The sequence below is a fragment of the Hermetia illucens genome, chromosome 2, assembly GCF_905115235.1.
Source record: "Hermetia illucens chromosome 2, iHerIll2.2.curated.20191125, whole genome shotgun sequence".
In the NCBI taxonomy this organism is placed as follows: domain Eukaryota; kingdom Metazoa; phylum Arthropoda; class Insecta; order Diptera; family Stratiomyidae; genus Hermetia; species Hermetia illucens.
The window spans coordinates 27,692,193-27,719,899 of NC_051850.1; the positions used below are offsets into that span (position 1 = coordinate 27,692,193).

Below are 27,707 nucleotides of genomic sequence, written 5' to 3' on the forward strand. Positions count from 1 at the left end.
CATATTATCACAAAGTGACTGATTAATTCGTAATTTCGTAAATAAGTTTTGCATTTTCCTTTTCAATGATGACTTGATAAATTTTTTTTTTTATATAAAACATAATTTCAAAACCACAGCAGTTGGGATCGTGAAATTAATTGCATAAGACCCCGCGAATAGTGTCTACATTTTTACCATACCTTTCGCGATTGTTGAAGCTTGGCAAGCTGTGAGTATCAGCATTAATTACGACGCTAGGTATCGACTGCTGATTCTCGGGCGATTATGAGCTTACCTTGTTTAACACCTCAAAGCAACCGAGGAAACAGCTAGTATTAATATATCTAATCTGAACAAAGAATAACCTGAAGAGATGACGATGAAAAGTTCGCTTAAGTTTGCTTAGATACTTTGAGGCAGTCAAGATGTGCAGCATTAGTTTAGCTTGTGTTTTAGTTCTGGTGCTTTCCTGTGGACAGGCACGTGACGTGGCTCAACGGGAGGAAGCAGAACTAGTGTTCGCAGAGGAAGTTGATATATACGTGGAACAGTTGAAGGATGAAGATCTGGAAGCGAAATTGTTCAAGGAGTCAGTACCTGTATGGGATCCACAAAAGGCGGTCCCACAAGATGTTGATCCTTCCTTCATTCCAATCAGTGGAGGCCGAAGTGGAAGTAATTTTGTCATTTATTCCTTCATATCCTTTTACACTAAAACCCAATTGTTCCTTTAATAGCATGTGCTATTGGCACTAGAAACGGCGACTTGGCGATGGACCAACCACTTCTGGTTTCCCCAACAACTCAACAAATAATGCAACCCTCGAAAGATGCCTTCATTACACTTGACTCTGGAGATTCCATTTACATGTATTGCACCGGATCCTTCTTAGCACCTCTCAGAGGTAAAAAAATCACGGCAACTTGTGTTGAGGAAAACATCTTCTCAATAGAAGGATTCGACGTCAGCTTACCTATGAATGAGATCCGGTGTACAGCAATGGTTGCACACTTGCTGAGGAAAACATCAAGAACTTGCTACAATGGGGCGGTGATAATCGAAATAGGATTCGAAGTCGTCGATAACTTTTTCCCTTTAATGGAAATTTGTCATAACATGGATCAACAAGTTACTCATTACAATCACTATACAATGGGTCCTTACAATGCAGCGTATCAGCGATCGATTCCAAGACCTCAGTTTATGCCTGGTGGATTTTTCAATGGAGATGACGTGAATGCACGTTACTCGCAAGCCCAGCAGAAAAGAACTGTGGACAGTATCCTTGGACTTGACTCGTCGTCGTACTTTGATGTTCCAAAGAACGTTTACATGGCCCGCGGGCATATGGCAGCAAAGGTGGATTTCGTTTATGCCCCTGCCCAATGGGCAACATTCTATTACGTCAACACGGCCCCACAATGGCAAACTTTCAATGGAGGCAATTGGGAGAGAGTTGAAGATGGGGTCCGAAATTTCGTTGGTGATCGTGGACTTGATTTAGATGTCTATACAGGAACTTGGGGAGTAATGACCCTGCCTGATGTTGAGGGGGTACAGAAAGAGCTTTACCTTGCCTTCGATGAGAATGGGAATGGGCTGATTCCGGTCCCTAAAATATACTACAGAGTTATTATTGACAAAGCTTCGAAGCTTGGACTAGTTGTGGTTGGGGTTAATAACATCCATGCCACGCAGGAGCAGCTTGAGGAAGAATACATCCTTTGTGAAGATGTAAGTGACATGATTCAGTGGATTGGCTGGGAGAAGAGAAACACTACAAGAGGTTATATGTATGCATGTGAAGTGACTGAGTTTGCGGAAAGAATGGGTGAACTGCCACCTTTGGAAGTTAGTGGCTTATTATACTGATAAATTTTAGGTGACTTTACAAGCTGATGCAATTATTTTTGTATATTTATTTATATATATTCACTATTTTTACTGCGAATAAAAACACGTGTCATTATGTCGTTAGGTTAGTTTTGGAAGTTAGAGGTTAGGTTGAGGGAATTGATGGAGGGGGAGGGGCCGTTCGAAGCGTTGGAGCAAGCCCCATATAGTAAGCTTCCTACATGTATCGCTCCAAGGCTTTTGTCAAACCTGAAGAGGTCCCTCGTTGCAGAAGACCTTTTTGAGCTATTTTTTCTAGTCTCTGAGGCAGTTGTTTAATGCCATATGGACTTCCACTTTCTTATATAGATAGCTGGATCCACTAATCCTTCTCTCATTCTCCTCTTATGATTCGTTCGATTAGCCTTTTAAATCCTTTTGTGAGAGATATAATTTAAGCTGATTTGCCACAAGCTTTTGGCATCCGTGTGTGGGGGTTTCCAGTTTTGAGAATAAATATACACTTCAGCTTCGGCCAGATTAAAGTAAAATGTATCCACAAGGAACCCATTGTTAAGAATTGTGTATATTTTTGATGACAAAATCGTCGGTGATGATCACATCGCTTGTCAAAAGTGATTAAGTGCGCGTCGCATAATTAATCTGCAGGTTTACGGTGTTTACTTCTCAGTATGTACTATTAAAGTGCAAGTGACACATTGTGAGTGAGGATTTACTATCCACTGGCTATAGTTCCGTCGTCATACTTACAATACCATCGGAAAACGAGGACGGGTCAGCAAAGGCGTTGGCCGCGTCTAACATAGGTCACGACTCCGTTGGGAGAACGAGCATGTAAGTGAAAAAATTGTTTTTTTAAGGAAACAGAAAGAGAGCTTTCCTAACAGACTAGAAGCTCTAAGTTAGAGCAAATCCTTCAAGGACTTAATCTGTAGCTTCCAGGCGACCTTTAAAACTACATACAGCGGATCCTGCTCCGAACCGATCAACTGTCCGATACCAGCGCCGCAGAAGCAGATACCTTGTATCACTGTCGCATCCACCCATCTAAGCTGCAATAAAAACGAACACAGGCACCTCGAAAGAAACATGTAACCACCAGAACTCCTCCAATTATTGTTGTTGAATCGGCTTGGAATTTTGGAGCTACGCAAAACATTATTCAATTACTTGATACTTCTTTAGTATAAAGAAGACTGAAGAACTTTTCCGTGAGGAACCAGACGAAGTGCTTCATCTATACTCTCTCTTCGAAGGAAATCGCGTCCCTTATCAGCCGTTACCTAGACCACACTCACTCTGAACAGGGGATCGCTGAGGATTAATTCATCCAATCCAACCAAGATCCAAGACATATCCAGCGTACTTTCCGTGAAGCCCTTCATCACAATGAAGGCGAAGGAAGAGGTCCGTAGGATGAGCCTGTGGTTAGTCATTTATGACATGTCTTTCGCGATCAGTGATCTCACCCCAATAAAGGCGATAAACTACACTTTAATGAGATCACAGATCACAGATCATGAAGAACCAAATTCTGTAGCGTAAAAATTGGTGAGAAGTCGATCATGTGACACGGAGCTGTCATCTTCAAATCGGCAGAGTGCCATCATCGTCCTTGGCTGATGCGTTGGCAACTCAATCCATTTGACTCCACAAGCAAGACCGAACAAAGTTACCCCGGATCTCCGAAGAATCCAAGGAATTTATGATGGTCAACCTCCTTGCCGTGTCTGGATAGCTGAGTGGTTAGAGCGCAAGGCTGTTGTACGGAATGTCGCGGTTCAAATCTCACTGATGGCAGTGGGATTTGTATCGTGATTTGACGTCGGATGCCAGTTGACTCAGCTGTGAATGAGTACTTGAGTCAAATCAGGGTAATAATCTCGGTCGAGCGCAATGCTGACCACATTGTTTCCTACAGGGTTCTGTAATCCTGTAGTGTACCGTTACGGTCTTGAATGAGGTGCTCTAACACACTTCAAGGCCCTGGTCCAATATAGATTGTTGCGCCAGCGATTATTATTATTATAACCTTCTTGAAATCAACCAAGGATGTTAGGATCATTGAGTTGAACATCCACTCTTGCGCCATCTTCAAATAGGGCTTCTGTGTCAAACCATGCTGCATTACCGTCCTATACCCTCATTTCTCGATTTGATTCTCAGCCTTCGATAAAATTTTCGAGCCGGCAATCCCGCGTTAAAGTTCGGTAACAGTTCAACCTATATCAGCCCTGTGGAAATCCCACAAGGATTTTATTCTTTCCGCATCCCTTCTCTCTTTTTTAACAGGGAACTTCGGGGCGGAGCTCGCTCCTTACCAATATCCTATCAAGATCCTTCAATACGCGGATGACCTCATAACTTACACCTTGACGAAGGACATAGTATGTGAACTTATATTTGGGCGGCAAGTTATTTTACAAAGTGGAATTAATCTTCATTCCTCAAGAGTGTCAAACAATTGTCTTCCGCGGGAATGGACTACTTCGAAAATGTCCTCTGACGTCAAGAACCTATCCTTCAACATTAATTCCCATTCATTAACAAGGTGTACAAACAGCGACTTCACATTACTATATCCTATCCTTCGGTTTGAGAAACCCATAAAAGGCCAATATTTTCTATCTTTGATTATTTTTGGATCCACCTAGACGGATATCTCTCTTATATATAGGAATAGAAGGGTTTCGCTTCAAGGATGGGGAACTTCACCGCCACTATGCCGGTATGTTTAGAAACGAAGAAGTACATACGCGTAGTGCATACATATCTAATCAGATTTTCCACCACGCTTTTCAGATGCTCCAGGGTATCGACGTGGCAGACCGGGCAGCAACTCTGTCGTCTGATTCAAAACCAAGTGGCCGAGGAGGACCTCTACGTGGTGGTACTGAGAAATGCTGTATTCACATTGTCTTGCTGTTCGTGAAGCAAAAAGCGAATGCCCCAAGGCTTAGTTGGGGCGATTAAACTGAAGCTTGCATGGGGAGGAGGAGACTAACTATATTTTGGGCAAGATTGTGACAAATATGGAGGTCGGTGCTGGAATACCAGCGGAAAGTGAAACTTACCGCCTTCAAGTGTAATCTATCTCAGTATGAGGTAGAGGGGAAAACAAGAGGAGCAGAGTTTGCATGGTTTGGAGCAGCGAAACAACAATGATTGGCAGACGGAACATGCACTACGAAACCCTTCAGTGGATGGTAATTCCGCAGTTAGAAAATTAAAGGTGAGGAGCTTTGAGGTTAGGCTATGCACGATGGTCATAGAGCACCTTCTTGAACAGAGGGATGCATCCCCTGTTCAAATTTTCAGGAAGCCGGTTGCTCTTATATGGATGAAGAAGACCTGTATGGATAAGGACGAGCTTGTCCAATCCTAATCTTAAAACCGCAAGATCCCCATGTACGAGGAGAGCATAAATAGAGCACCTCGGGGCAATGAAAAAGGAAGACTACAAAATGCGATTTGGAGTCAGGAACATAAAGGTGTTCTACTCCGTGATACTGAACGATAAATTGAACTCAATCGACGTTAGCGAAGACTCAGGGAGTGTATGAACCCGGGGGCTGACAATCACCTCAAGCAAGCAGATCAATGCCAGGGTAGTACAGATAAATTTGCAACATTCGAAGTGCGCCTCAAGTGATCTGCTGGTCTCCTCTGAGAGGAAGACATCGAGATAGTATTGGAGCTGTGGATTAGAGGAGGCCGGCCGATCAAAGCATTCCAAAACAAATACTCCACAATACAAAAAAAAAAACTGATTGGTATAAATGTATCTACGCGGAAAAGACTGCACACCTTTCTTTGCCCGGCCCTCATCTCCAGTGACCTAACCATGGACAAACTGGAGCAGGCGGGAGAGAAGAATGTATATAGCTCTTCGACATACATGACCCAAAGCTGATCAACCCTACCAGTAGAACTGTATCTGATGTCCATCAGGAAGTTCAAATTGCTAAGTAAGATTCTGGCTAAAGAATATAGTAGCCCATCCTTTTTTCGAAAGCCGGAAAGTTCATGGACGAAACTTTTGGCAAGAACATGAAGGTGCTAGTCCAGATGCACTTTTCACTTGGAGGTTATGCAGCACCAGTCGTGTAAGATTATAAAACCAGCAATCATTTAGGATGAACTCAGCTGGGCTATAAAAAGCTTCTCCCCATATATATGACATAATACCAGTTATATTCGGAAAACAGCAAGAAAAGGTAATGCTAGTTTGGAATCGGATATGATATATACCACAATCTTGGAGTGGCACGCGGGTCTTTTGAATGACCCCATGGAGCGCTTTTGGGCAATCAGCCTTACTTCTTATAAAGCGCGGCTTGGGCATCCACTCAAAAAGATCATGCAAACATCGCTCTTATCCAAATCTCAGCACGCCTGCCTTAAAGACAAATTCACAGAAACTACTTTCACGAGGTAATTACCACGGCTGAGCAGTCTCTACTTTGGCTACTTTCCTGAATATATTATAGAATGAGCATTTAGCAATTTTAATACCAATGTCATGAAGGTGGCCTTAGCCATAAGAACCAGGATAACAGAATCTTATTTGGAGGGTCGCTCATGACTAGAGCTGTGAGGAGTTGAATTCACCAGAGTGGCGCCTATCCTCTGGATGAGAATGAAAGATACTACCGATACTGCACAGGACTAGGGTGAAATTGGTGGGGTATGCCGACGATTTGATGAAATTGGTGTCAACGATGTTTCCCTCGGTTATGCGTGAAATCATAAATCATCTGTGAGTAGGCGAAACGCCAAGATAAGGGTACCCGAATTCCACCTCCCTAGGCTAGGTTGACACTTTCCTCTAAATTATCTGGGTGTGATCCTGGATCCTTGTTAAATTGGAGATTAGACATAAAACTGCCACTGGCATAAAAATGCCCTCAATGTACTCCTTTTATAATATTCTAGGCGGAATGCTTCAGGAACTTTGTTGTTTGTTGTGAGATTATGATACATTATTCTTTACTAACCAATCGTAGATGGTGTATGGAGCCGATGCGAGAGTTTTCTCGAACACGCAGAAGTCGTATGGTCTTCTTGCATTTGCGAGTTTGTTCCTGGTAGAGTTTTTGTCGATACTAGATGCTGGCCGATTTCTGAAGCATAATCCGAGCTTCCGACAGTCAGGATGTCAATGGGACCTTGTATTCAATAACAACATCCTTCAGGCTGACTCAACAGTATAGGAATGCACTGAATAGTCCTGTGGAGTGATACCCAAATGTTGGCTGTGTACGGGCGGGGCCGGAATTTTTCACAGTCCCCTTTTAACTCCAACGATCACATGCAAGCTAGAGTGGACACTTGGGTTTTTTGTCGGAGAATCTATAGTATATCCTAACGGCATAGATAGATTGCTCGCTGTTGGGACTTGACTGGGTCTTGTGGAACCTCGATAACGGTTTGCTCATCTATTCATTCCGATGCCTTCCATATTTTTTAGCATGCAGATTCCCAACGGATTGAGTAGTTTCCTAGATTGAAGACGATTGCCTGATGATAATATGATGTCTGTAAATATAGATTCATCCAAAGTTCCAAGTAAGTGCGAGCTATTAAAGGGCTAATGAAAATTAGATCATAACAGAACATGACTTTCCTTCCTAGTAGTATTTTCGGGAAAAATTCCATCCTTTCGTCGTTGGCGATTACCTGAAATGCCCTTCAGCTCCCCCACGACTTCCTTAGGTGCTTGCACTCCTTCTCTACTAGTCTGCAAGCGCTCTTGGGGCGACCTACTCGTCGGTTATTTTAGGAGATTGGATTTCACTGCATGGCATAGCCCGCAGTGTAGTTATAGCTCCTACCTGATGTGTGACCCATCCGCTATCACTTCTGTCTTCCGATGAGCGTATGAATGCCTGTGCGCCGACCAAGTTCTTATTGACGAAAGCTTGGAGCTTTTGGATAGCAATAGAGTTCATTTTCTTTGTGCTACTCCCATATTGCAACACCGAAAGACAACTAGCACAGAACGGCCTTAGCTTGATCTTGGTATTGATATAACTGCATTACCAGATTTTAGGCAACAATAACAACGCTATGTTGCATTGGGCAACACCCATTTTTGTGCCACCGTCGGTAGAAGTCACGCTTCGTAGATATGCAAATTTATCGACACTTTTGATGTTCTGCCCATTCATGCAGATAGAGAGAGCTTGGTGACCTGTCAAACTGAGAACTTTGGTTTTGCTGGTGTTTATTTTCAGACCAATTCTATTTGCCTCTCTTTTTAAATCCAGCGTAATTTGGCCAAAATCCACGGCCTGATGAGAGAGCAAACAAACGTAATCAGCGTAGTCGGAGTGTTTGAGGAAAGATGTCATCGCCCATTGAATTCCTTCACGTCCTTCGGACCAGCTGGAATGAAGAATGTCACCGATAATATGAAGAAATAATATCGGCGACAGGTTGCGACCTTGGCGGATTCCACTCAAAATCCACTAAGATTTTACCTCGGTACAGCACGTGCCATTTTGCGCCATCAAATGTCTATTAGTTTCTCCGGAATACTCCTCCTACGTAGAGCATCCCAGATATACGCTCTCGAAAAATCGATGAAGAGCATGTGCAGCGAAGATCTTAACTCCGCGTAGTGTTCCAAAATGGTCTGCAGGGTGTTGATGTGGTCAATGCAGGAGGATCCGGAGCAGAAACAAGCCTACTCACTGTCGAATTAGCTTTCGAGATGTTTTTTGATGGGTTCCATAATTATTTAGCTTTTATCTTTGCGACGGCTGGGAGCGTGTGCGTGTGTGGTTGACGTTGTTAAGAGGCAAAGCCTCTGAGCACTCAGCCCTTAGTGTTTGTTTGACTGTATTAGCCAATGCTGCTGATACCCCGATTGCAGGTTCCGGTCCGGGATTCGGGAAGCTGAACTCTCTTTTGATGTTTAGCAAAATTTTATTTTCCTCTACATCATAATGACCAGGTATCCAGAGTAGTTCCTCCGTAATGAATCTAGAAACATAGTCGATTTCTACATTCCTAAACGATTTTCGAAGTGATGCTCGACGTTCTCAATCCAGTTTGACCAATTGTTACAGATTGCGATGCGTCTGCCCTTCGACCGCTCGTCAACCATCCAGGTTACCGCCATTAGGATCGCATATACCTCAGCTTGAAAGACGGTTGTAAATTGCCCCAAGGGAAATGTCCACTTCTTGTTTTTATTTGAGAGGTAGACTCTTGCACCAGAACCCTTTTCTGTTTTTGGGCCATCGGTGTAGAAGACGTCAGTATACCCTGGCACGCATTCTTCTCAGGGCAGAGGTGAGGCAGCGTCTGACGAGTTGCCTCTGCCCTGGACGAAACCGTTTGTCCTATATTTTTTTTCTTTCAATGTTCTGTGTCCCTTGCGTTCATTTTTTTCCCATAGATCTAATATCTATACGCTGTTCTCATTGCAGTGCTATGAATAAACAAATTCAAGGGCTGAAAAATTAGTAATGCATTTAGATCTGTACCGTTGATACCCAGACCCAGCCAGTTCTTTGCGGTGTGGCTAGTCTACAGTGAAAATTCTTTTCCTTCACGTTAACCAACCACCCCAGGGATGCATTGGCGAACATCGGCCTAATGTTAGCCACATACATCCACGTTGCTACGGCAGGGAGCACGCAGATACTCTTCCAATTGCCAAACTCAAAACAGAATCTTAACGATTATTCCTTCCTTCCATTTTTTGGGAAACGTCTCGGATTCCCAAGCACGAGTGGAAGTAGCGGACCTGCAGTACCTGCAGGTGTACCGATAAATAATTCTGCGGATAAACCGTCAAGCTCGGCGACTTTATTTAGTTTGAGTGCATTTGTTACCGAAATGATTTCTTTTCTACTTGGACAAATAGTCCGTGACTAGCCATTTCATCCACCACAGGAGGATCCTGATCGGATGAGGTGAAGCGTTGGTAGGCCGGATAGCCCCATATGCCCAGAACATCATTGGCCCATACCAAAGAGGCTTCACTCCAGGCAAATCAGCAACAGATCAGATTTTCTCTCTGTGGCAAGCGATGGAAAAACTGTTGGAATAAGGACATCAGTTGCACCATTTTTTCATCGACTTTAAAGCCGCTTATGATAGCATAGTCAGGGTAAAACTGTACATGGCCATGAGAGAATTCTTTATCCCGGCGAAACTGATAAGACTGACTAGGCTGACCCTGACCAACGGGCGAGGCCAGATAAAAGCAGCAGGATCACTCTCAAGACCATTCGACATCAACAACGACCTGCGACAAGGGGATGACCTATCATGCGTCCTCTTTAACCTGGGCCTAGAAAAAGTGATCCGTGATGCTTAGGTAAATGTGAGAGGTACAATCCCCTTTAAGTCCACCCAGTCCCACTGGTCTATGCTGACGATATCAACATCATGAGAAGAGCCACCCGAGAAGTACAAGCTATCTTCATCCAGATCGAGCAGGCAGTGATTGGCGCGAGATCTTGGGCTGCACATCAATGAAGGCAAGACAAAGTATATGGTGGGAACGTCAACACCGAAAACCAACCAATCAAGAACATCAAACCGCACTGGTCAAACGGGAAAAATAAAGATAAGAGGCTATAACTTTGCGACCGTTGATAATTTCTCCTATCTAGGGTCGAAAATCACAACCGATAATAGCTACGATGATGAAATCTGCCCACGGTTGTTGTCAGCCAACAGAGCCTATTTTAGCTTACAAAAATTGTTCCGCTCGAAACGTCTCACCATAGGGTCAAAGCTCTTACTGTACAAGACTATGATCTTGTTAGTCCTCATGTATTCCTCGGAGACTTGGGTTCTTAGCAAGAAGAATTGCGAACCCTTCGCTACGTTCGAGAGAAGAATCCTTCGAAGTATTTTTGGCCACCTACACGATTCCGCAGCCTACATAATGACGAAATCTATGAGCGATACCATGGCCGTCAGGTTGTGGATGAAATCCGGCTCAATAGGTTACGGTGAGCGGGTCACTTAATCCGAATGGATGAGGATGATTCAGCCCGGAAAGTCTGTAAGGGCAATATTTATGGTAGAAAAAGAAGACGAACTAGACCTTGCCTAAGATGGAGCGATGGCGTAGGTCAGGATGCCAAACAGCTTTTAGGGATATCGAATTGGTGGACCTCGGCCCAAAACCGGGATGTTTGGAGTTTCTTATTAAGGCGGTTGTTGCGTCGTTGATGATGATGATGACATGCAAGCTCTCCATCACTAGCAACCACCGATAGAGCCTCCAATCCCTTTTGTTCACCGATCCGCTTATCGATTTCATAGTCACCGAGATCTTATGACCGCTCTTTGCGACGTTGCCGTCGACCTGCGGAGCATCTGAGAAAAGAGCACTTTGGATGGCAGCATTCGGGTGATTTCCTCAGTATATATGCCATCCGATCAGGAAGATAGCTCTCCCACTGTTGAGCAACAGCTGAAACATAAAAACGGTTGATGTTGAACTTGGAGGGTCGTAGCTCTCCAATTCCGCGTGAAGTGTCGGGTGCAATATGCAAGCGAACGTAAGTTACCATCAGATGGTAATCCCTTTCCAGGCCGATGTTCACGCCTTTCTTGTGACGGACATCCAGGAATCAGCTCCTAAATCTATTACTGATTGCCAAGTGGTCGATCTGATTAATCATACGGTGTCGGTCAGTTTAAACCCAAGTGACCTTATGGCAGATTCCGTGTTTGAACATATGCCACCAATGACGAGACAGCGAAGTTGCAGAAATTTTCAAAGCTCGCACCATTGTCGTTACGGTGGCCAAAACATTATTTCTCCATCGCATATCCTACCTTGTCAGATCCCACCTTTGTATGCAGAAGCCTCCTCTGCGGGTAGAAAGTATCCTTCTCCACTATATCGGAAGTCTCCGTTGGTGGATAGCACTGTACAGTTGTGGTGATCCTTAACCTGGACCGGAATCTTGCCATCAGAAGTCTGTAAAAAACCGGCTCCCAGATCATCAGAGCGCGTCTTTTGGTAGCCGTCAGAAATAACCCGAATTCGGATTCGCGTCTGCTACTACTTGGCTTTCCAGGTACATTGCTGTAAGAGTGAGAGGAGTACTCTTTAGAGTCCCACCATCTTACATCGCTTATGCCCAGAATGTCCAGTTTACGAGCATATCGTTGGAGTTCTTGCTTGAGTTGGAAAAAGCGAGCATTCCGAGGATCCTCGTTACTGTTGTCGTATAGCATGAGCACATTCCAGAAACCAATCACAGTGCTTTTTCTATAGCCAAGGTCGCAGTCGTGAGCTGGATCCCTTTTCGCGGCGTCGTTGACGTTTTGTGTCAAAATTTGTAGTTTGTTGGCCCACAAATTTCTATCCCTTTTACGACAAACAGAGAAGCCCCAACTTACAGGGCGCAGTCGTCACAAAACAAGGTGAAAATTTTGTAAAATTCTGGGCGAGCCAGTTTGCAAATAAAGCCCCATTTAAGCTTTTTGTGCAACTGAATTTGCGCGAAAACCGCTGTAAAGAAATATGGCATTGTTTGAAGCAATTTCCACATTCTTACTTTTTTCCACAAATTATCTGAAAAGATACTTCCGCAGTAGCCATTCCAATTGGCATCTAAATTGTTATTTTCATTATTTCCTTATCTGACCCCCTGCGATTTATAGAAGTATGGTCAATTTCAGCAGGTTCAGCAGTTGTTTGCAACACATGCGCACATTGCATTTATCTGTATCTGCAGGTGTTGAAATCTCCACATAAATCTAAAACAAAAATAATTATATTTTTTCTGAACGCTATCGAAATCGAACAATATATTGGGAGATAATAAGACAGATATATCCATCCATTGTCATATCTATTTGTGTTCTGTCAGGAATCCTCTTCCCAATGATTATCTTATCTTCTGATTCGAGATTACAGTCCAAGTATTTAAGGAGATGAACAGGTATTTCAGCGAATTTAGTGAATTTCACTGAACCAAACACGTTCCGATGGCAGTAAAGTGGAGTATCCTATTACTTGCAACATTCCTTGTTGCCCAAGCGTACTCGGCGCCGGAGATCAATCTCAATCAACTCCTGGCTGAGGAAGCTCTCAAGTATCCTGAAGCTTTAGAAGAGCCAGATGTGGACTACCAGGAACGAACTGCCGTTGGCAGTGGACCAGAAGAAGTTATTATTAATCAATTGCTCGCTGAAGAAGCCCTGAAATACCCTGAAGCTCTCGAAGAACCTGACGTAGTTGAGCCCATGAGCCGTGCTGGAGGTAGCTATCGCAATTAAAACTAAACCAAATAACTGTGGTCTTAAAGTTCTGGATGTTTTCTAGCCTGCACAATTGGAACCAACAACGGTGACTTAGCGGCAAATCAGCCAGTCCTTCTTGAGGCTGGCAAGACGACTTTTGTATTACCAGACACCAGCGGAATAATTAACGTTGCCAATGGAAAAACGATTGATATGTACTGCACAGGTGCTTTCGCTTCACCACTTTCCGGAAAGAAAATTTCTGCTAAATGTGACGGCGGAGACGTCTTCGAAGCTAATGGCCATAAGTTGAGCATCAAAAATATCGTATGTACTGGACCTGTTGCTCACACCACACGAAAAACCTCAAAGAGTTGCTATGGCGGTGCCACGGTTTTGGAAATTGGACTTAGCTTGGAAGTTGGATTCATCACCACCATTGAAGTTTGTCACGATCTCAGCAAGCAAGTCACCTATTATTCCCACTATGGCTTGTCTCCCGCTAACGTAGCTTTCGAAAAGTCAGTTTCCCGTCCAACCTTCATTACTGGAGGCTACTATGACGGAGAGGATGTCAACAAGCTCTACACTCAAGTTAGTCAAATGGAAACCATTGCAAAAATCCTCGGCCCTGGCTCATCCAAATATTTTGACTTGAACAAAAACGTTTATTTGGCTCGTGGACATCTGGCAGCCAAGGCTGACTTCATCTATGCTGCTGAACAATTGGCCACTTTCTACTTCATCAACGCTGCTCCTCAATGGCAGACTTTCAATGCTGGTAACTGGGAACGTGTTGAAGACGGTGTCAAGAAGTTCGCTGCATCACGTAATGCCAATTTCGACATCTATACTGGTACATGGGGCGTTTCTACCTTAGCTAATGATAGTGGCGTACAAAAAGCGTTGTATCTGAAGATCAACTCTGCCGGTCAGGGCTTGATTCCAGTACCAAAATTGTACTACCGTGTTGTTATCGACAAGGCCTCGAAATTGGGTATTGTGTTGATTGGTGTCAACAATATCCACGCTACTTTGGATGAGATCAAGAAGGACTACATTATTTGCACTGATGTCAGCTCTAAGGTCAATTGGATCAGTTGGGATAAGACCAATATTCAAAAGGGATATTCGTACGCTTGCGAAGTTAATGAATTCGCTAAGAAGATTGGTCAGTTGCCATCTTTGTCTGTTAGTGGTCTTTTGTACTAGGTCGAATCAATGCGAAAACTGTTGGAAAATGGAATCAATAAAGAGTTCGTTTTGGAAATCTAATATCGCTAATTATTTTGTTTCCACTTGCTTATTGTTGGATTTTTTTTTTCAGATTTCCCAGATTCAGATTTGCAGTTTTCTCATTAGGTTGGATGAATCCTTGCATGTCACCACACCCTGCGTCAAATGGTTTGAAACTGAAAACTGGTTCTGAACTTCTGATAATGGAGCGAGACCTTTGTCCAGTTGATATGCTAGTCTCTTCAGTACCAATCATGCTCGAGGAGTCTGACACCAGCATCAGAGAAGTATTGCTTCGTCGACTTTGCTTACGTAGCATTTGTCGGCAATTCATACCAACCGACTTGATATGGAGTTATACAATGCTGATAACATTGTCTAACTGTCGGAAAAGACTCGAATGATGCGATTTCATTAGCTTTGCTGAAATGGCGTATACCCCATAACTGAAATGTGGTCATAATTTTTGTGAGGGATTGGACAGCACAATATTCTGGTCTGCTGTTTGCCTCATGTCTGACATGTCGGTGAGAATCACTAGGTCCGCAATCTCAAAGGACCCATAGTTTTTGGCGCTCATTCTTAGGATGGTTATGTCAAATCATGTCTTCTCAAAGCCAAATTATGGAAACATGTGGTCAGTATGCACAGCTTTATGTAATACCTTGTAATGACGTAATTTTGACAGTAAACAGGGGTTTCTTTGTAAGTTGTTTATACCATTTACTATGGTAGCCTGGAAGGTTAGTGCTCGTACAAGAATTATTCATTGCGTTCAATAGCCTTGCCTGGTGAAACCTTTTTTGTTCTCGATCGTGTTGATTAATTAGGTTCGTCAAAAGACTCCTGCCACTATGGTTTGCTCTTGATTGCAGATGTCTCAGAACTTAACAATGCACGGTTTGTCTGGAGACCATTGCCTCGAAGACGTTTTGGCCCAGAGGGAACTGCTTACAGGTGGGTGAGACTTTAGTCGCAGCCAGGAATATAAATTGCCTGCTAGTTTTGCTTTTTCTGGCGATGACTCGGATTAACACCATGACTGGTATCAGTTCCGGGTTGAATTCGCTGAAAATCTAAGTCCAAGCTCAAGCGGGCCTGAACTCAGATTCTTGATCGGTCAGTACAGTTTTGCTCTTTCATTCAGATGTAATCGTTAATACTCGTTTTTTGATTTGTTAAGATCGCATGATTACGAGTCGATCTTGGTAGAGCCCCTTTTACAGAGTCAAGGCCAGCTAAACTTGCGCAGGAAGGAGGGGGTTGTGGTACCCAGAGTAGACAGTTCATGGTAATAACTTAACATGCCTACGCTGTGCATTTAGCTCTCGGTGTGATAGTCACACCTTTGATTGGATTTTAATTGCAGGTTTCCCTCTAATTTCCCGGAAGATTTTCTTTACCGAGCTTTTGACCATGGCAAGGTAGGCAAAAGTTGGGGATATGACAAACCAAGCCAAACAGTTCGACTCAGCTTCAATATAAACGATTGAAAATGAGTGCAGAGTAACGGATAGTTGATGAGAGTAGAGCAGGGGATTCGGAACCTTGCAGTCTGCTAATCTGATAATTGGAAGTGTCATGAAGAATCCAATGAGTGGAAACAGATATTTAACGATAGGCACTGAAAAATGGTGAAATCTCTTAGTGGATGAATTGGGGTGTCTTAATGGACAGCGTAACATAATAAATGGTTGTGAGGCCCTTAGGCGACCACTTTAGAAGCTATAGCTAGCTACGAGTGAAACATATTAATGACACCAACCTCTTACTTGTCAATTCTTCCTTTAAATCGTTTTTCGAAGGGGTAGGTAGGTAGGTATCAGTGGCCGCTCCGTGGAGCCCAATTAGCGCTATGGTGCGCCGTTTTGATGCCACAAACTCCTAAGACCGTGACTGTTGTTATGGAAAAAGGGAAGCAGAGTCCAGCTGGCTCGGATCTTCAGAGCCAGCCCGTAGCATTCACGAAGGAAAGCAGTTCTCCGACCCTGCAGTTAGAAATCTCGCTGAGGTCTCCAAAGAATGGTTTACCCAGTGTCCGCAGCCTGACTCGAGCCAGAGCCGGGCAATCGCAGAGAAAGTGCATGAGGGTTTTCCTTCCTTCTCCGCAGCTTCGACAATGCGAGTTGTAAGGTAAGCGGAGCCTAGCGGCATGGTCCCCTATGGGCCAGTGTCCCGCGCAGACCGCCGTAATCTTGAATGCATTTGCACGCGTCTGGCACAGGAGCTCTCGTGATCGGGCTATGTTATAAGCGGGCCAAATTCTCCTTGACTTGGCACAGCTTGTAAACCTTCGCCATCTCAGGCCCGCCGCTGCTAGGTAGTGCGAGTAGACTCGGCCCCCGACAGCCGCCAGCGGAACACCGACTGTATTCGCCGAGGGACTGCCAAGGGCAAAGCCTTGCCTGGCCAATCCGTCAGCCCGCTCATTCCCCTCTATGTTCCTACGCCCGGGAACCTAGAGGAGAGTGACCTTGAGCGTGCCGCCCAGATGGTTGGGCGCGTCTCTGCACTGCCCCACCAGCCGGGAAGATGTCGTCGTTGAGTACAAGGCCTTGATGGCCGCTTGGCTGTCGGTCAGAATGGCTATGTTACGCTTGGGGCTCGAATCACGCTCCAGCCGTCGACAGACTTCCAATATCGCCAGTACTTCCGCCTGGAATACACTGGAGAAACCTGGGAGACCATACGACTTGGATACACCGTGTGTATTCGAGAAAACGCCCGCGCCGACTCCATAGGGCATCTTTGATCCGTCCGTAAAGAATACCGTGTCATAGTCTTGCAACACCCCGCCGGTCTTCCACTTTGCCCTGGTTGGAAGGTCCGCAGCAAAGGTTCTCGTGAAGTTCAGCTTGCGTGCTGCCCAACATCCGGACTCACGTTGTCTGACGGCACTGCACGCTGCAACATGATGTGGAGGTCTAGGGGGAGGAGATGCAGGAGTACATTGAGAGCATCTGCCGGGCAGGACTGCAGAGCCCTCGTAGCACCTGCACACGCGGTTCTTTGAATCCTACTAAGCTTCGTTCTATTGTATTTCTTCTTCAAAGCCTGCCACCATACAATAGAGCCGTACGTCAGGATCGGACGCACCACAGCGGTGTACATCCAGAGAACCATCCTCGGTCGGAGACCCCATTTCTTTGCAAAGGTTCTCTTACAGGCATAGAAGGCTATACAGGCCTTCTTAACCCTCAGTTCTATGTTCAACCTCCAATTTAGCTTAGGATCCAGGATTACACCCAGATACTTTACATTAGAGGAAAGAACCAATCTTTGTTCATTCAGCCGTGGTAGATGGAATTCAGGTATCCTTGACTTGGTGGTGAATAGCATCAGTTGCGTTTTGGTTGGGTTTATGCTGAGTCCGCATCTTGCGGCCCACAGGCACACCTTTCGCAACGCTCCTTCCATGATGTCGCTCATAATGGACAGAAACATCCTTGATACTAATATCACCAAGTCGTCGGCATACGCCACCACCCTTCACCCCGCTACTGTCCAATGTACGTAAAATTTTGTCCATTACTATTAACCGGAGCACCGGTGAGATGGCACCACCCTGGGGCGTGCCTCTATTCACAGCTCTGGTCAAGTGGCCTCCCTGATCGGACTGGATCATCCTGGTACTCAGCATGGATATAATCCAATGCGTGAGATACCCCTCCAATCCAATACCGGTCAAGGCTTCCTTGATGGCGTTGGTACTGACGTTGTTGAAAGCTCCTTCTATATCCAAGAAGGCAGCAAGGGTATACTGCTTGTACTGCAGCGACCGCTCAACCGTGCCAATTACCTCGTGGAGGGCGGTTTCTATGGATTTTCCTTTGAGGTAGGCATGCTGGGACTTAGAGAAAGGCGTTCTCTCCATAATCGTCCTTAAGTGAATGTCCAGGACGGGTTCTAGGGTCTTCAGCACGAAAGAGGTCAGGCTGATTGGCCGAAAGTCCGCGCCTGCCCGCTTTCGGTATGAACACCACCCGTGTGCGCCTCCAGGACTGCGGTACGTATCCTAAAGTGATGCAGCTCCTGTAAATCTCCACAAGCCACAGCGCAACCCTTTCCTGCTGCTTCTGTAGCATGCTGGCATTATGCCATCTGGGCCTGGAGATTTGTATGCGGAGAAGCTGTTTATAGCCCAGCCGATCCTATCCCCGGTAATTACCGATTTGATAGTCTCGCACAGCTGGAGTTGCCGCAAACCTTCCAAGCGAGGTTCTGACTCACAGTCCTCCTCGCTGGAGGGAAAGTGCGTTTGCACCAGCAGCTCCAAGGTTTCGCTAGAAGATTCCGCTCAGGAGCCTTCCGACTTTTTAAGGAAGGATGGACTCTTATGTTCCTTGGACAGAATCTTGCTGAGCCCCGCGGATTCACTAGTGCTTTCAATGTTCTGACAATAGTCTAGCCAAGACCCCCTCTTGGCGGTCCTGATGGCCGACTTGTACTTCTTCAGGCAGTCCTTGTATGGCTGCCAGTATTTTTGCCTGTAGCAGATGTTGAAGATTTCTCTGGTCAGCTTCCTGAGACTAGAGAGATCTTCGTTCCACTACGGTGGCAGAGTCTTTTTGCTGTATTTAGCAGGGCACGAGACTTTAAAGGCGGTATCAAATGCCTTCTCCAGACCCCGACCTTTGACTCCAGTTCGTCTGTCGTGCCAATCTTACCAATTTGCGCACCGGAGAGTTTGTTCTTAATTACCTGACCAAACTTTCTCCAGTCGATCCTTCTGGGGTCTCTAAAGGGCTTGGAGACGTCTGCGGCGAGATCTAGACTGAAGAGTATCTAACTGTGGTCAGAGAAGGATCTCTGGTCAGACACTCTCCAATCCTCCACCCTAAGAATCCCGTTGTCGGTTATTAGGGTGATATCAAGGACCTCCTCCCAACCGTCACAGTTCTCCGAGCAGGGGAAATGAAAGGTTGGTGTACCGCCCCTGTTACACACTGGTAGATTTGAAATAATAATAAAATCAAAGAATGACTCACCTCTTTCGTTGATTTCGGAGCAGCCCCAAAGCGTATGCCTTGCATTCGCATCGCAGCCTATCAATAGGTTGGCTTTCTTTGCTGTTACGGTGTTCGTCAGATGTTGTAGTTCTTCTGGCGGAGCTGATCGGTCGTGAGCCATGTAAGCCGAGGAAATATACACGTTCTCTGCCCCCACCTGCTCCAGCTTGACCACAACTAGGTCACTGAAACTCAGGTCCGGGCACAGGAAAGCGTGCAGACTCTTCCTCGCAAGAATACATGCTCTAGGTTTAGCCTGATCAGCGTCTCTTGTGCTGTGGAATAAATTAAAATATTTGCTTTGGAGCCCTTTGGTGGTTCGGTCGCTTCCGACCCAGGGCTCCTGTATTAATGCGATGTCGATGTCTTCTTCTAAGAGGAAGACGAGCAGATTAGCCGAGGCGCACTTCGAGTGCTGCAGATTTATCTGCGTTACCCTCAGCATGATCTGCTTGCGTGGGGGGTTCGTCAGTCCCCGTCGTATCGTCGATCGTCATCTCCTCCAACAGCTCATTGGCGGCGTCGATTGGGTCAAGGTTGTCGTCCAGTTTGGCAGAGCGGAACATTTTTACTTTGGCATTCCTGAATCCGAACCACACTTTATAATCGGCGTTTTTCAGTGCTTTTCAGTGTTTTTCAGTAGTTGTTTGGTCACTCCTAAACATTATCTTCATTGGGATTATAAACTAAGGAACTCCACTCTAGATCTTTGGGGACTTATGCCCAGTAGTTAATCTTAATATTTGCGTTTTACTGCAAGAAAACAATGTTGAAATCTCACCATATAAATTTATAAATAAAAAAGCCTGTGTGATATTATTGAGATGGATTTCATAAACCATATGGGTCTTCAGCAATTGTGAGAGCCCTTCCTAATTGGTGAGATACATTAACTGACTTACCAGAATAGGAGAGCCCTGTAGATTCGTAAGGTAGTAGCCTTATGCGAGGATTCACTCAAGCTTTTACCGATCAGATGAGGGTTGCAACAAAGTAATTTAGTTCCTAGAGGATATATTGAGTTAAATTTAGAGCCTATGTGCCATGTGTTGTTATTGAAAGGCTTTTATACCCATCTCGGGAGCGTAAACCTATATCTACTCAAGATGAAGGTTATATGGTTGGTTCGAGAGGCTGTGAAGAGCAATTTATAATTAAGCCAGTATTTTCAGGACGGATGATTACCTCGTAGATCAGGGGAGCGTCTGGTACATGCTTGGCTAATCAACATTTTATGTTCCCGGCCAAAAGATGCGCTGCACATCGGGATCTTCTACATATCTACGATCCAGCTTGACACATTTCCAGTACCGTTTATAGAAAAAGCCTTTATGTTAGGATCCACCAACATATTCCTAATGGGGGATTTGGGTACGCATATCCGCGGCACATGTGCAAATATAGACCACAGAACGGTCAACCACCATACTAGTTTTTTCGGTATTCTACTAGTCGACATTAGTCGCATATTGCTTCAGCAAGGAGGGGTATGTAGTTAGGTATCAGTGGCGGCTCCGAGGAGCTCAATTGGCGCTGTGGTGCTCCGTTTGGATGCCATAAACTTCTAAGAGCGTGATTGCTGTCATGAGAGCGGGGGGGGGGCAGAGTCCAGCCGCCTCAAATCTGCAGAGCCAGCCCGTAGTATTCGTGAAGGAAAGCAGCTCTCCCACCATGCAGCTAGAAATCTGTCTGAGGTCCCCAAATAATAGTTTACCAAGTGTCCGTAGCCTGACTCTAGCTCGAGCTGGGCTATCGCAGAGGAAGCGCCTGAGGGTTTCCCTTCTCCTTCTTGGCGGCATGGTCCCCTATGGGCCAGTGCCCCGTAATCCACGATGCTAAGGTAAATGCAAGAGGTACGATCCTCTTTAAGCCCCCCCAACTACTGGCCTATGCTGACGATATTCACTTCATGGGAACAACGACCCGAGACGTACAAACTGCCTTCATCCAGATCGAGCAGGCAGTGATTGGCGCGAGATCTTGGGCTGCACAAGACAAAGTAAGATAAAGTACATCAAACCGCACTGGTCAAACCAGAAGAATAAAGATAGGAGACTACAACTTTGTGACCGTTGATAATTTCTCCTATCTAGGATCGAAAATTACAGCTACGATGATGAAATCCGCGCACAGTTATTGGCAGCCAACAGAGCCTATTTCAGCTCACAAAAACTGTTTCGCTCGAAATGTCTCACCATAGGGTCAAAGCTCTTACTGTACAAGATAATGATCTTGCCAGTCCTCATGTATTCCTCGGAGACTTGGGTTCTTAGCAAGAAAAATTGCAAACCCTTGGTCGCATTCGAGAGAAGAATCCTCCGAAGAATTGTTGGCCTCCTATATGAGGATGGACGATTTTGTAGCCAGCATAACGACGAAATCTATGAGTGATACCATGACCTTCAAATTGTGGATAAAATCCGGCTCAATAGGTTACGGTGGACGGGTCACTTAATCCATATGGATGAGGATGATTCAGCCCGGAAAATCTATAAGGGCAATATCTATGGTGGAACAAGAAGACGAGGCTTACCCTGCCTGAGATGGAGCGATGGCCTAGATCAGGACGCCAGACAGCTTTTAGGGTTATCGAATTGGTGGATCTCGGCGCAAAAACGGGATGTCTGGAATTCCTTATTGAGGCAGGCCAAGACTGGATACCGGTTATTGCGCCGTTGATGTTGATGATGGGACCAAGTATATTTGTGGCCGTAGCAATGATAACGTTCTTCAGGTTGTTGTGAAGATCATTTGTTGACGCTTTATCTTCAGGATCTCTATTGACTGCGGTTATTGCGGCATCCATTTCGTCCTTATAGGTGTTGCGGAGGGTTGTGTTGTTAACGGCTTCGGTATTCACTTTGACTTGATTGTCAGAGGGAATTGTAGGTGGTGTCGTAATTCGAGCTCGGAGCACCATGCCAACGAGATAGTGACCCGAGTCTATATTGGCCCCCTTATATGTTCTTACACTTATTAAGGCTGAGAGGTGGCGGCGTTCAATCAGCATGTGGTCAATTTGTTTGAAAGTGGTCCGGTTTGGGGAAGCCCACGTATGCTTGTGAACCGTTTTCCGTGCAAACCAGGTACTTCCAACAACCATTTCGCGCGATACTGCTAACTGGTATCCCTGTGTAAGCCATGGGAGCCAACGTAGCGCCTGAATACGGGCTCCGTTCCTACTTGACTTTCGAAATCTCCAAGTGTGATTTTGATATTATACTTGGGATAGGCTTCGAGGGTCTGCTCAATTGCCTCATAGAAGGTATCCTTCTCCGACTCTGCAATTTATTCTGTAGGGGCCTGATCGTTTATGGGGCTTATATTTTTAAGCTTGCCTCGCAAACGCAGAGTGCATAGCTGTTTGCCTATGTTTTCAAAGCCGATAACAGCAGGTTCCATTTTTTGGCTGACTAAGAAACCTACTCCGAGCGCATGGTTTACTGGATGGCCGCTGTAATATATAGTGACTCTTCTCCAGGAAACCGGTCCCTGTCCATCGCATCTCTTGCAATGCTGTTACATCTGCCTTACATTGAGACAGGGTTTCGCGAGCTGCTTGGCAGCTTCATCTCTGTACAGCTAGCGCACATTCCATGAGTAAATGAGCAAATCGTTAATCCGTTGTTTTTGTCGGGTTCGTCGTTGTAAAATCCATCCGGTCCGAGGCTCCTTTTGTGGCTTCGTGACATTGGTTTTCCGTGTAAGGTTGTCAGCCCTACCCAACCCCCAAACTTGAAGACCAGTTGGTTCAGTTTATCTCGTTTTTAGGCGCGGCAGACTCGCCTTCATCCTTCTCCGTCTGCAGCTTTTCGTTATGAAAGAGCTCCCAGCGGTCACCACGTGGAGGTGGAGATGGGGTTTGGTAGTAGAGCTGTTGGTGTTGGTTCAGCAGCGTTTCCCAGGTTTTATGCTTCATCGTGGGGGGACCTATACTACCTACGTTTTATGCTCCATTGGGGGTACTACGACCTAATCAAAAATGTTTTTCCGGAGCTTCGAAAGTCAACTCCAAACAACCTTGAATTTTACGCTCTCTCAAGCATCGTTGATTGTCGATAGTACAACCAACATCCACCAACGCTACATGTAAGTGAAGTTTTGCCACCTTGTAAACGCCCTTCGACAAAAGTGTGCTATTGAGCATCCGTTGTCAATCTATTTTCTATTGAGGCTATACTCTTGCAAACTATTCTCCTTTTTCTTGTTCAACCGACTTTCTCGTAAGATGGATTATGCGTGACTGTGGCAGGCTGTCTCTTCTACCAGTTCTCTAGGCGTTTGTTTTTGTATTCATTAACAGTCACCAGGTGATTAACTTCGTCCGTTTTGCCCCGTTTATCAAACGTAATCCCCTCCCTAAGTCTTTGTAATCTTATTAGGAATATGAACGGCTTCCTGGTGTTGACCATTGCGAATTCGGTCGCGGAGTAGTCTTTTGATTTTGGGGTTTACGGCTTCCCATGCTTAATTTTACGACAGTGATGTTGGGCCTAGAAACTGACAGTCTGTCTTTCTGTTTCATTTTCAGTGGTCATTGCTATCATGGTTTGATGGAAAGGATGCTGCGGCTGGTATTCGTTGCGCTGGTCATCGACACTACTGTTGATCGGAGGGGAGAAGCTGATCGCCCGATTATACTTCTGACTTCACTCTTTCTCCTCATAATGTCCTTTTGGTTTTAAAAACTATTCCATTATTTATCCTCCGAGTTCTTTTGGGAAAGAAGTCTATCGTAAATCGGTCGGTTATTAGGGCAAAAGTCTTAATTGAAACCGAATGTCCTTCAGGTTTCCGCAGTTCGGAAGCTGGGGACCAATCTTCTCTCTGAACACTTAGCTTTCGTTGTTGGCTTGGGGTGCCATCTTTTATGGAACATATAGAACAATCCTTGAAGTACTGCTTTAGTTCATCCATTCCTTTGTACCTGATCAACAGACGGCCGGTCTGTCACAGATAAGGCTTTGCGCTTTTTAGAGAAATCAAAAATGCTCCACTCCTGAAGATGAAGTTTTGTGGCAGAAGGCTCCCAAGAAGTGCACTTTTCTGAGGCAAACCCAGATTTACCAAACGGAGTGGGCTTTTTCCAACTACTTTATGTTCTTTAAAATGCGCCCTCATTTCTGTACCTAGCCAAGTTGTATGGGACTTTTTTGAGGGATGTCCGACAGCTTGAGTATTGGCTGAGATCAAAATGCTTTTAGTGCATTGAATTCGGTGTGCTAAAGCCCTCTGTCCTAGCGAATAGACATAAACATAACATGCTAACGGAGGTAAGTGATCAATGGTGATTTCTTTATTGGTTAATGTCGATACACATTTTATCAAACGCATCTAGAAGAGAACCTCCACCTCTTTCTCTTCGTGATATGATCGTGTTATACGCTCCCTTTTATAATTCGCAAAACATGGCAAGAATGCGAATTATATTCAACGTAAATTCGCTCACAGTTTGGATCAAAGCTTGGCGTGAACCAGGCAATTTTTGTTTAGGGATTGGGACTCCTAAGTCGGCACTTGATGGCGAACCGGGCCAAATGGGGAGCAACTGACTCCCGCTCTTTATGGTCCACAAGAGGAGTCTCTTTTTGGGTTTCACACCCAAGGTTCAACAATTAAAAATCTCAGCCACTGAGTTAGAAAAATGGAAAAGCAACATTGGGGCGATGAAACCAGCAGTAGTTTGAACGTCACCAAAACCATGTCTCTCAATAATAGGCATGAATAAGTGGTTGTCAGAGCTTATCTTGGGCTTGAAATCCTGCATCATGAATACAAAACCTCCTTCAGTCTCTTTTGAATGAAATGCAGCTGCTCAAAGAATCTATAGTCCCATTCTCCCATTTCGGTGGCATGCTCTCTCACACGCTGACGAAATCAAACATTTCGAAAGTCTGGAAAGATTGTGGTGTCACTTTCGACCCATGGAATGCCTCACCGACTCAAAATTTTTGTAAGGTTCAGCACAGACCTTGGCATTCAAAATCAATGGCGCACTATAGGAATGGAATCCAGCGAGTATTTCGCACCACGCTGATCTGCCATTTGTCTAGTGAGGTGGTGACTGTGTGACTGTGTTAAGTGGTCTATTTTGCTTCAACAAAGTGTTGCTAAGGCCACAAAAGTGCCATGGCCTGAAGAATGTGGCAGTTCTCCTTATATGATTTTGATCCCTAGACCCTAGAAAAAGTGCGGATCCGTTTCCGCTGGTATAAATTTATCCGTATACCATGACTGACTGTAGGTTTCGCTAGTGTTCAAGGATGGTTGATATACTTGGGTCTTCCGTGAACCAGATTTTGGCATTTTGGTACCACCCTTATGCTACAGTGACTAGCTTCTCCTCTTTTTTTGCGAAGGAGATGTGCTCCTATTGCTGGTCGCCGTTTCGTTGTCTGAATTAGGGGCATATCTGGAGTCGCAAAGAATTGAAGCTTTTGGAGCTTGTAGGTCTTGAAGTTAAGTCTCTTTTCAGTCATTTGTCGCATTGATGGAGATACTTTTTTGCCTAATTATTCTACTGGGTCGTTCTTGGCAAAAAACTTAATTGTAATGCAAACAGAACATGTTTTCTGTCAAATCCTTCTAATTTACTTTTGTAGCCTCGTACCCTATTCTTAAGTTGTTAAGTTACAAGGTCTTCCTCATTATAATTCATAAAACTTTTTTTCTTTTTTAAAAATAGTTTTCACTCCCCAACGGGATAGCATACAAACGCTACAAGCAATTTACGCGAGTAATTAAAATCATATCTGTGGAACGAAAACCTCCAATTAAGGCGGACATGCTACTTCATCAACCCTTACTAGAGAATTCTGCTATCACGCTCGTTATCTTATCGTGAAATCATTACTGTTGGTATAAAAGGAAGTGCCATGGTCTCTATTGCTAAGATTGTTGGTAGTTCTTTGACTTAGAGAACTAATACAGCGCCATGAGAGGGTTCCAAGTTCTGTGTGTTGTTGCATCCCTAGCAGCGGTATGCTTTGCTAGAATTGCTCCAGCTATTGATGCTGGAGAAATTGTTAATCCAGGCTTGGTTGCAAAACCCCAAACTGTTGAGATTAACATCAATGAATTGCTTGCTGAGGAAGCACTGAAGTATCCAGGAGCAATTGCATCTCCAAAAGCTCGCAGCGAAGGTAGGCTTATATCCAGATATTTTTATATTATTTGCGATAACATTTTTTCCCTGCTTTTCTAGGTTGCAAGATTGGCATGAACAATGGGGACCTCTCTACCAAACAACCCCTCATCCTTGAACCAGGAACTGATCGCATCGCAATACCATCAAAATCGGGTGAACTCAGCGTTAAGTCAGATGACAAGTTGGACATGTACTGTACCTCTAAATTCGCTTCACCTCTTTCTGGGTCGAAGATCTCAGCGAAATGTGTAGGAGGGGATATTTTCGAGGTTGATGGCGAACACCACAGTATCCGCGACATTGTTTGCACTTCTGATGTCAAATACACCGCCAGAAAGACATCGGCTTCTTGTCACGATGGGGCCGTCATTATTGAGATCGGATTCGAAGTTGAAGGTCGATTCATTCCATTCATTGAAGTTTGCCATAACATGGAGAAGGAGGTCAGCCATTACTCTCACTATAGCTTGTACCAGTCTAGTGTGGCCTACCAAAAGTCCGTAGCTAGGGTAAGCTTCACTCCAGGAAGTTTCTATGATGGAAGGGATGTGAACAAACTCTATACACAAAATGTCCAAATGGAAACCATCGGAAAAATCCTCGGCGGAGACTATGAAAAGTACTTTGATATTAAGAAGAATGTCTTCTTGGCTAGAGGTCACTTGGCCGCTAAGGCTGATTTCATCTACGGTCCTGAACAGCTTGCTACCTTCACTTTCATCAATGTAGCTCCACAATGGCAAGTTTTCAATGGTGGCAACTGGGAAAGGGTTGAAAGTGGTGTGAAGAGCTTTGCTGCAGATCACGATATGGAATTGGACATCTATACTGGAACTTGGGGTATCATGAGCTTGCCAGATAAGGAAGGGAAACAAAAAGATTTGTACCTTGCCTTCAACAGCGAAGGAGAAGGTCTGATTCCTGTCCCGAAATTGTACTACAGAGTCGTGATTGATAAGGCTTCAAAATTGGGTGTTGTATTGATTGGCGTCAATAATCCTCATGCTACTTTGGAAGAAATCAAGAAAGATTACATCCTTTGTGATGACATCAGTGATAAGATCAACTGGATTCCTTGGGACAAACACAACATCAAGGCCGGATATTCATATGCTTGCGAAGTTGAAGAATTCGCCCGGAAAATCGGACAATTGCCTAGTTTATCTGTTCGTGGACTTTTGTATTAGGTATAGAACTATCGGGTAATGGCTCTCTTTGTAAACTGTTAAATATACGATCTTGATTATCTGGA

The 27,707-nt window shown here is 44.7% G+C and overlaps 1 protein-coding gene across 1 annotated transcript; it reads left to right on the forward strand.

Annotated features, from left to right (window-relative positions):
* The first annotated feature begins 392 nt into the window (after window positions 1-392).
* Window positions 393-27,707, forward strand: LOC119647739. The gene is made up of 7 exons (XM_038048848.1): window positions 393-657; window positions 720-1,852; window positions 12,800-13,082; window positions 13,146-14,273; window positions 25,994-26,044; window positions 26,232-26,450; window positions 26,513-27,707. Exons 1-7 carry the CDS (start codon window positions 408-410, stop codon window positions 27,640-27,642), a joined length of 4,194 nt encoding a protein of 1,397 aa, XP_037904776.1. The 5' UTR covers window positions 393-407; the 3' UTR covers window positions 27,643-27,707.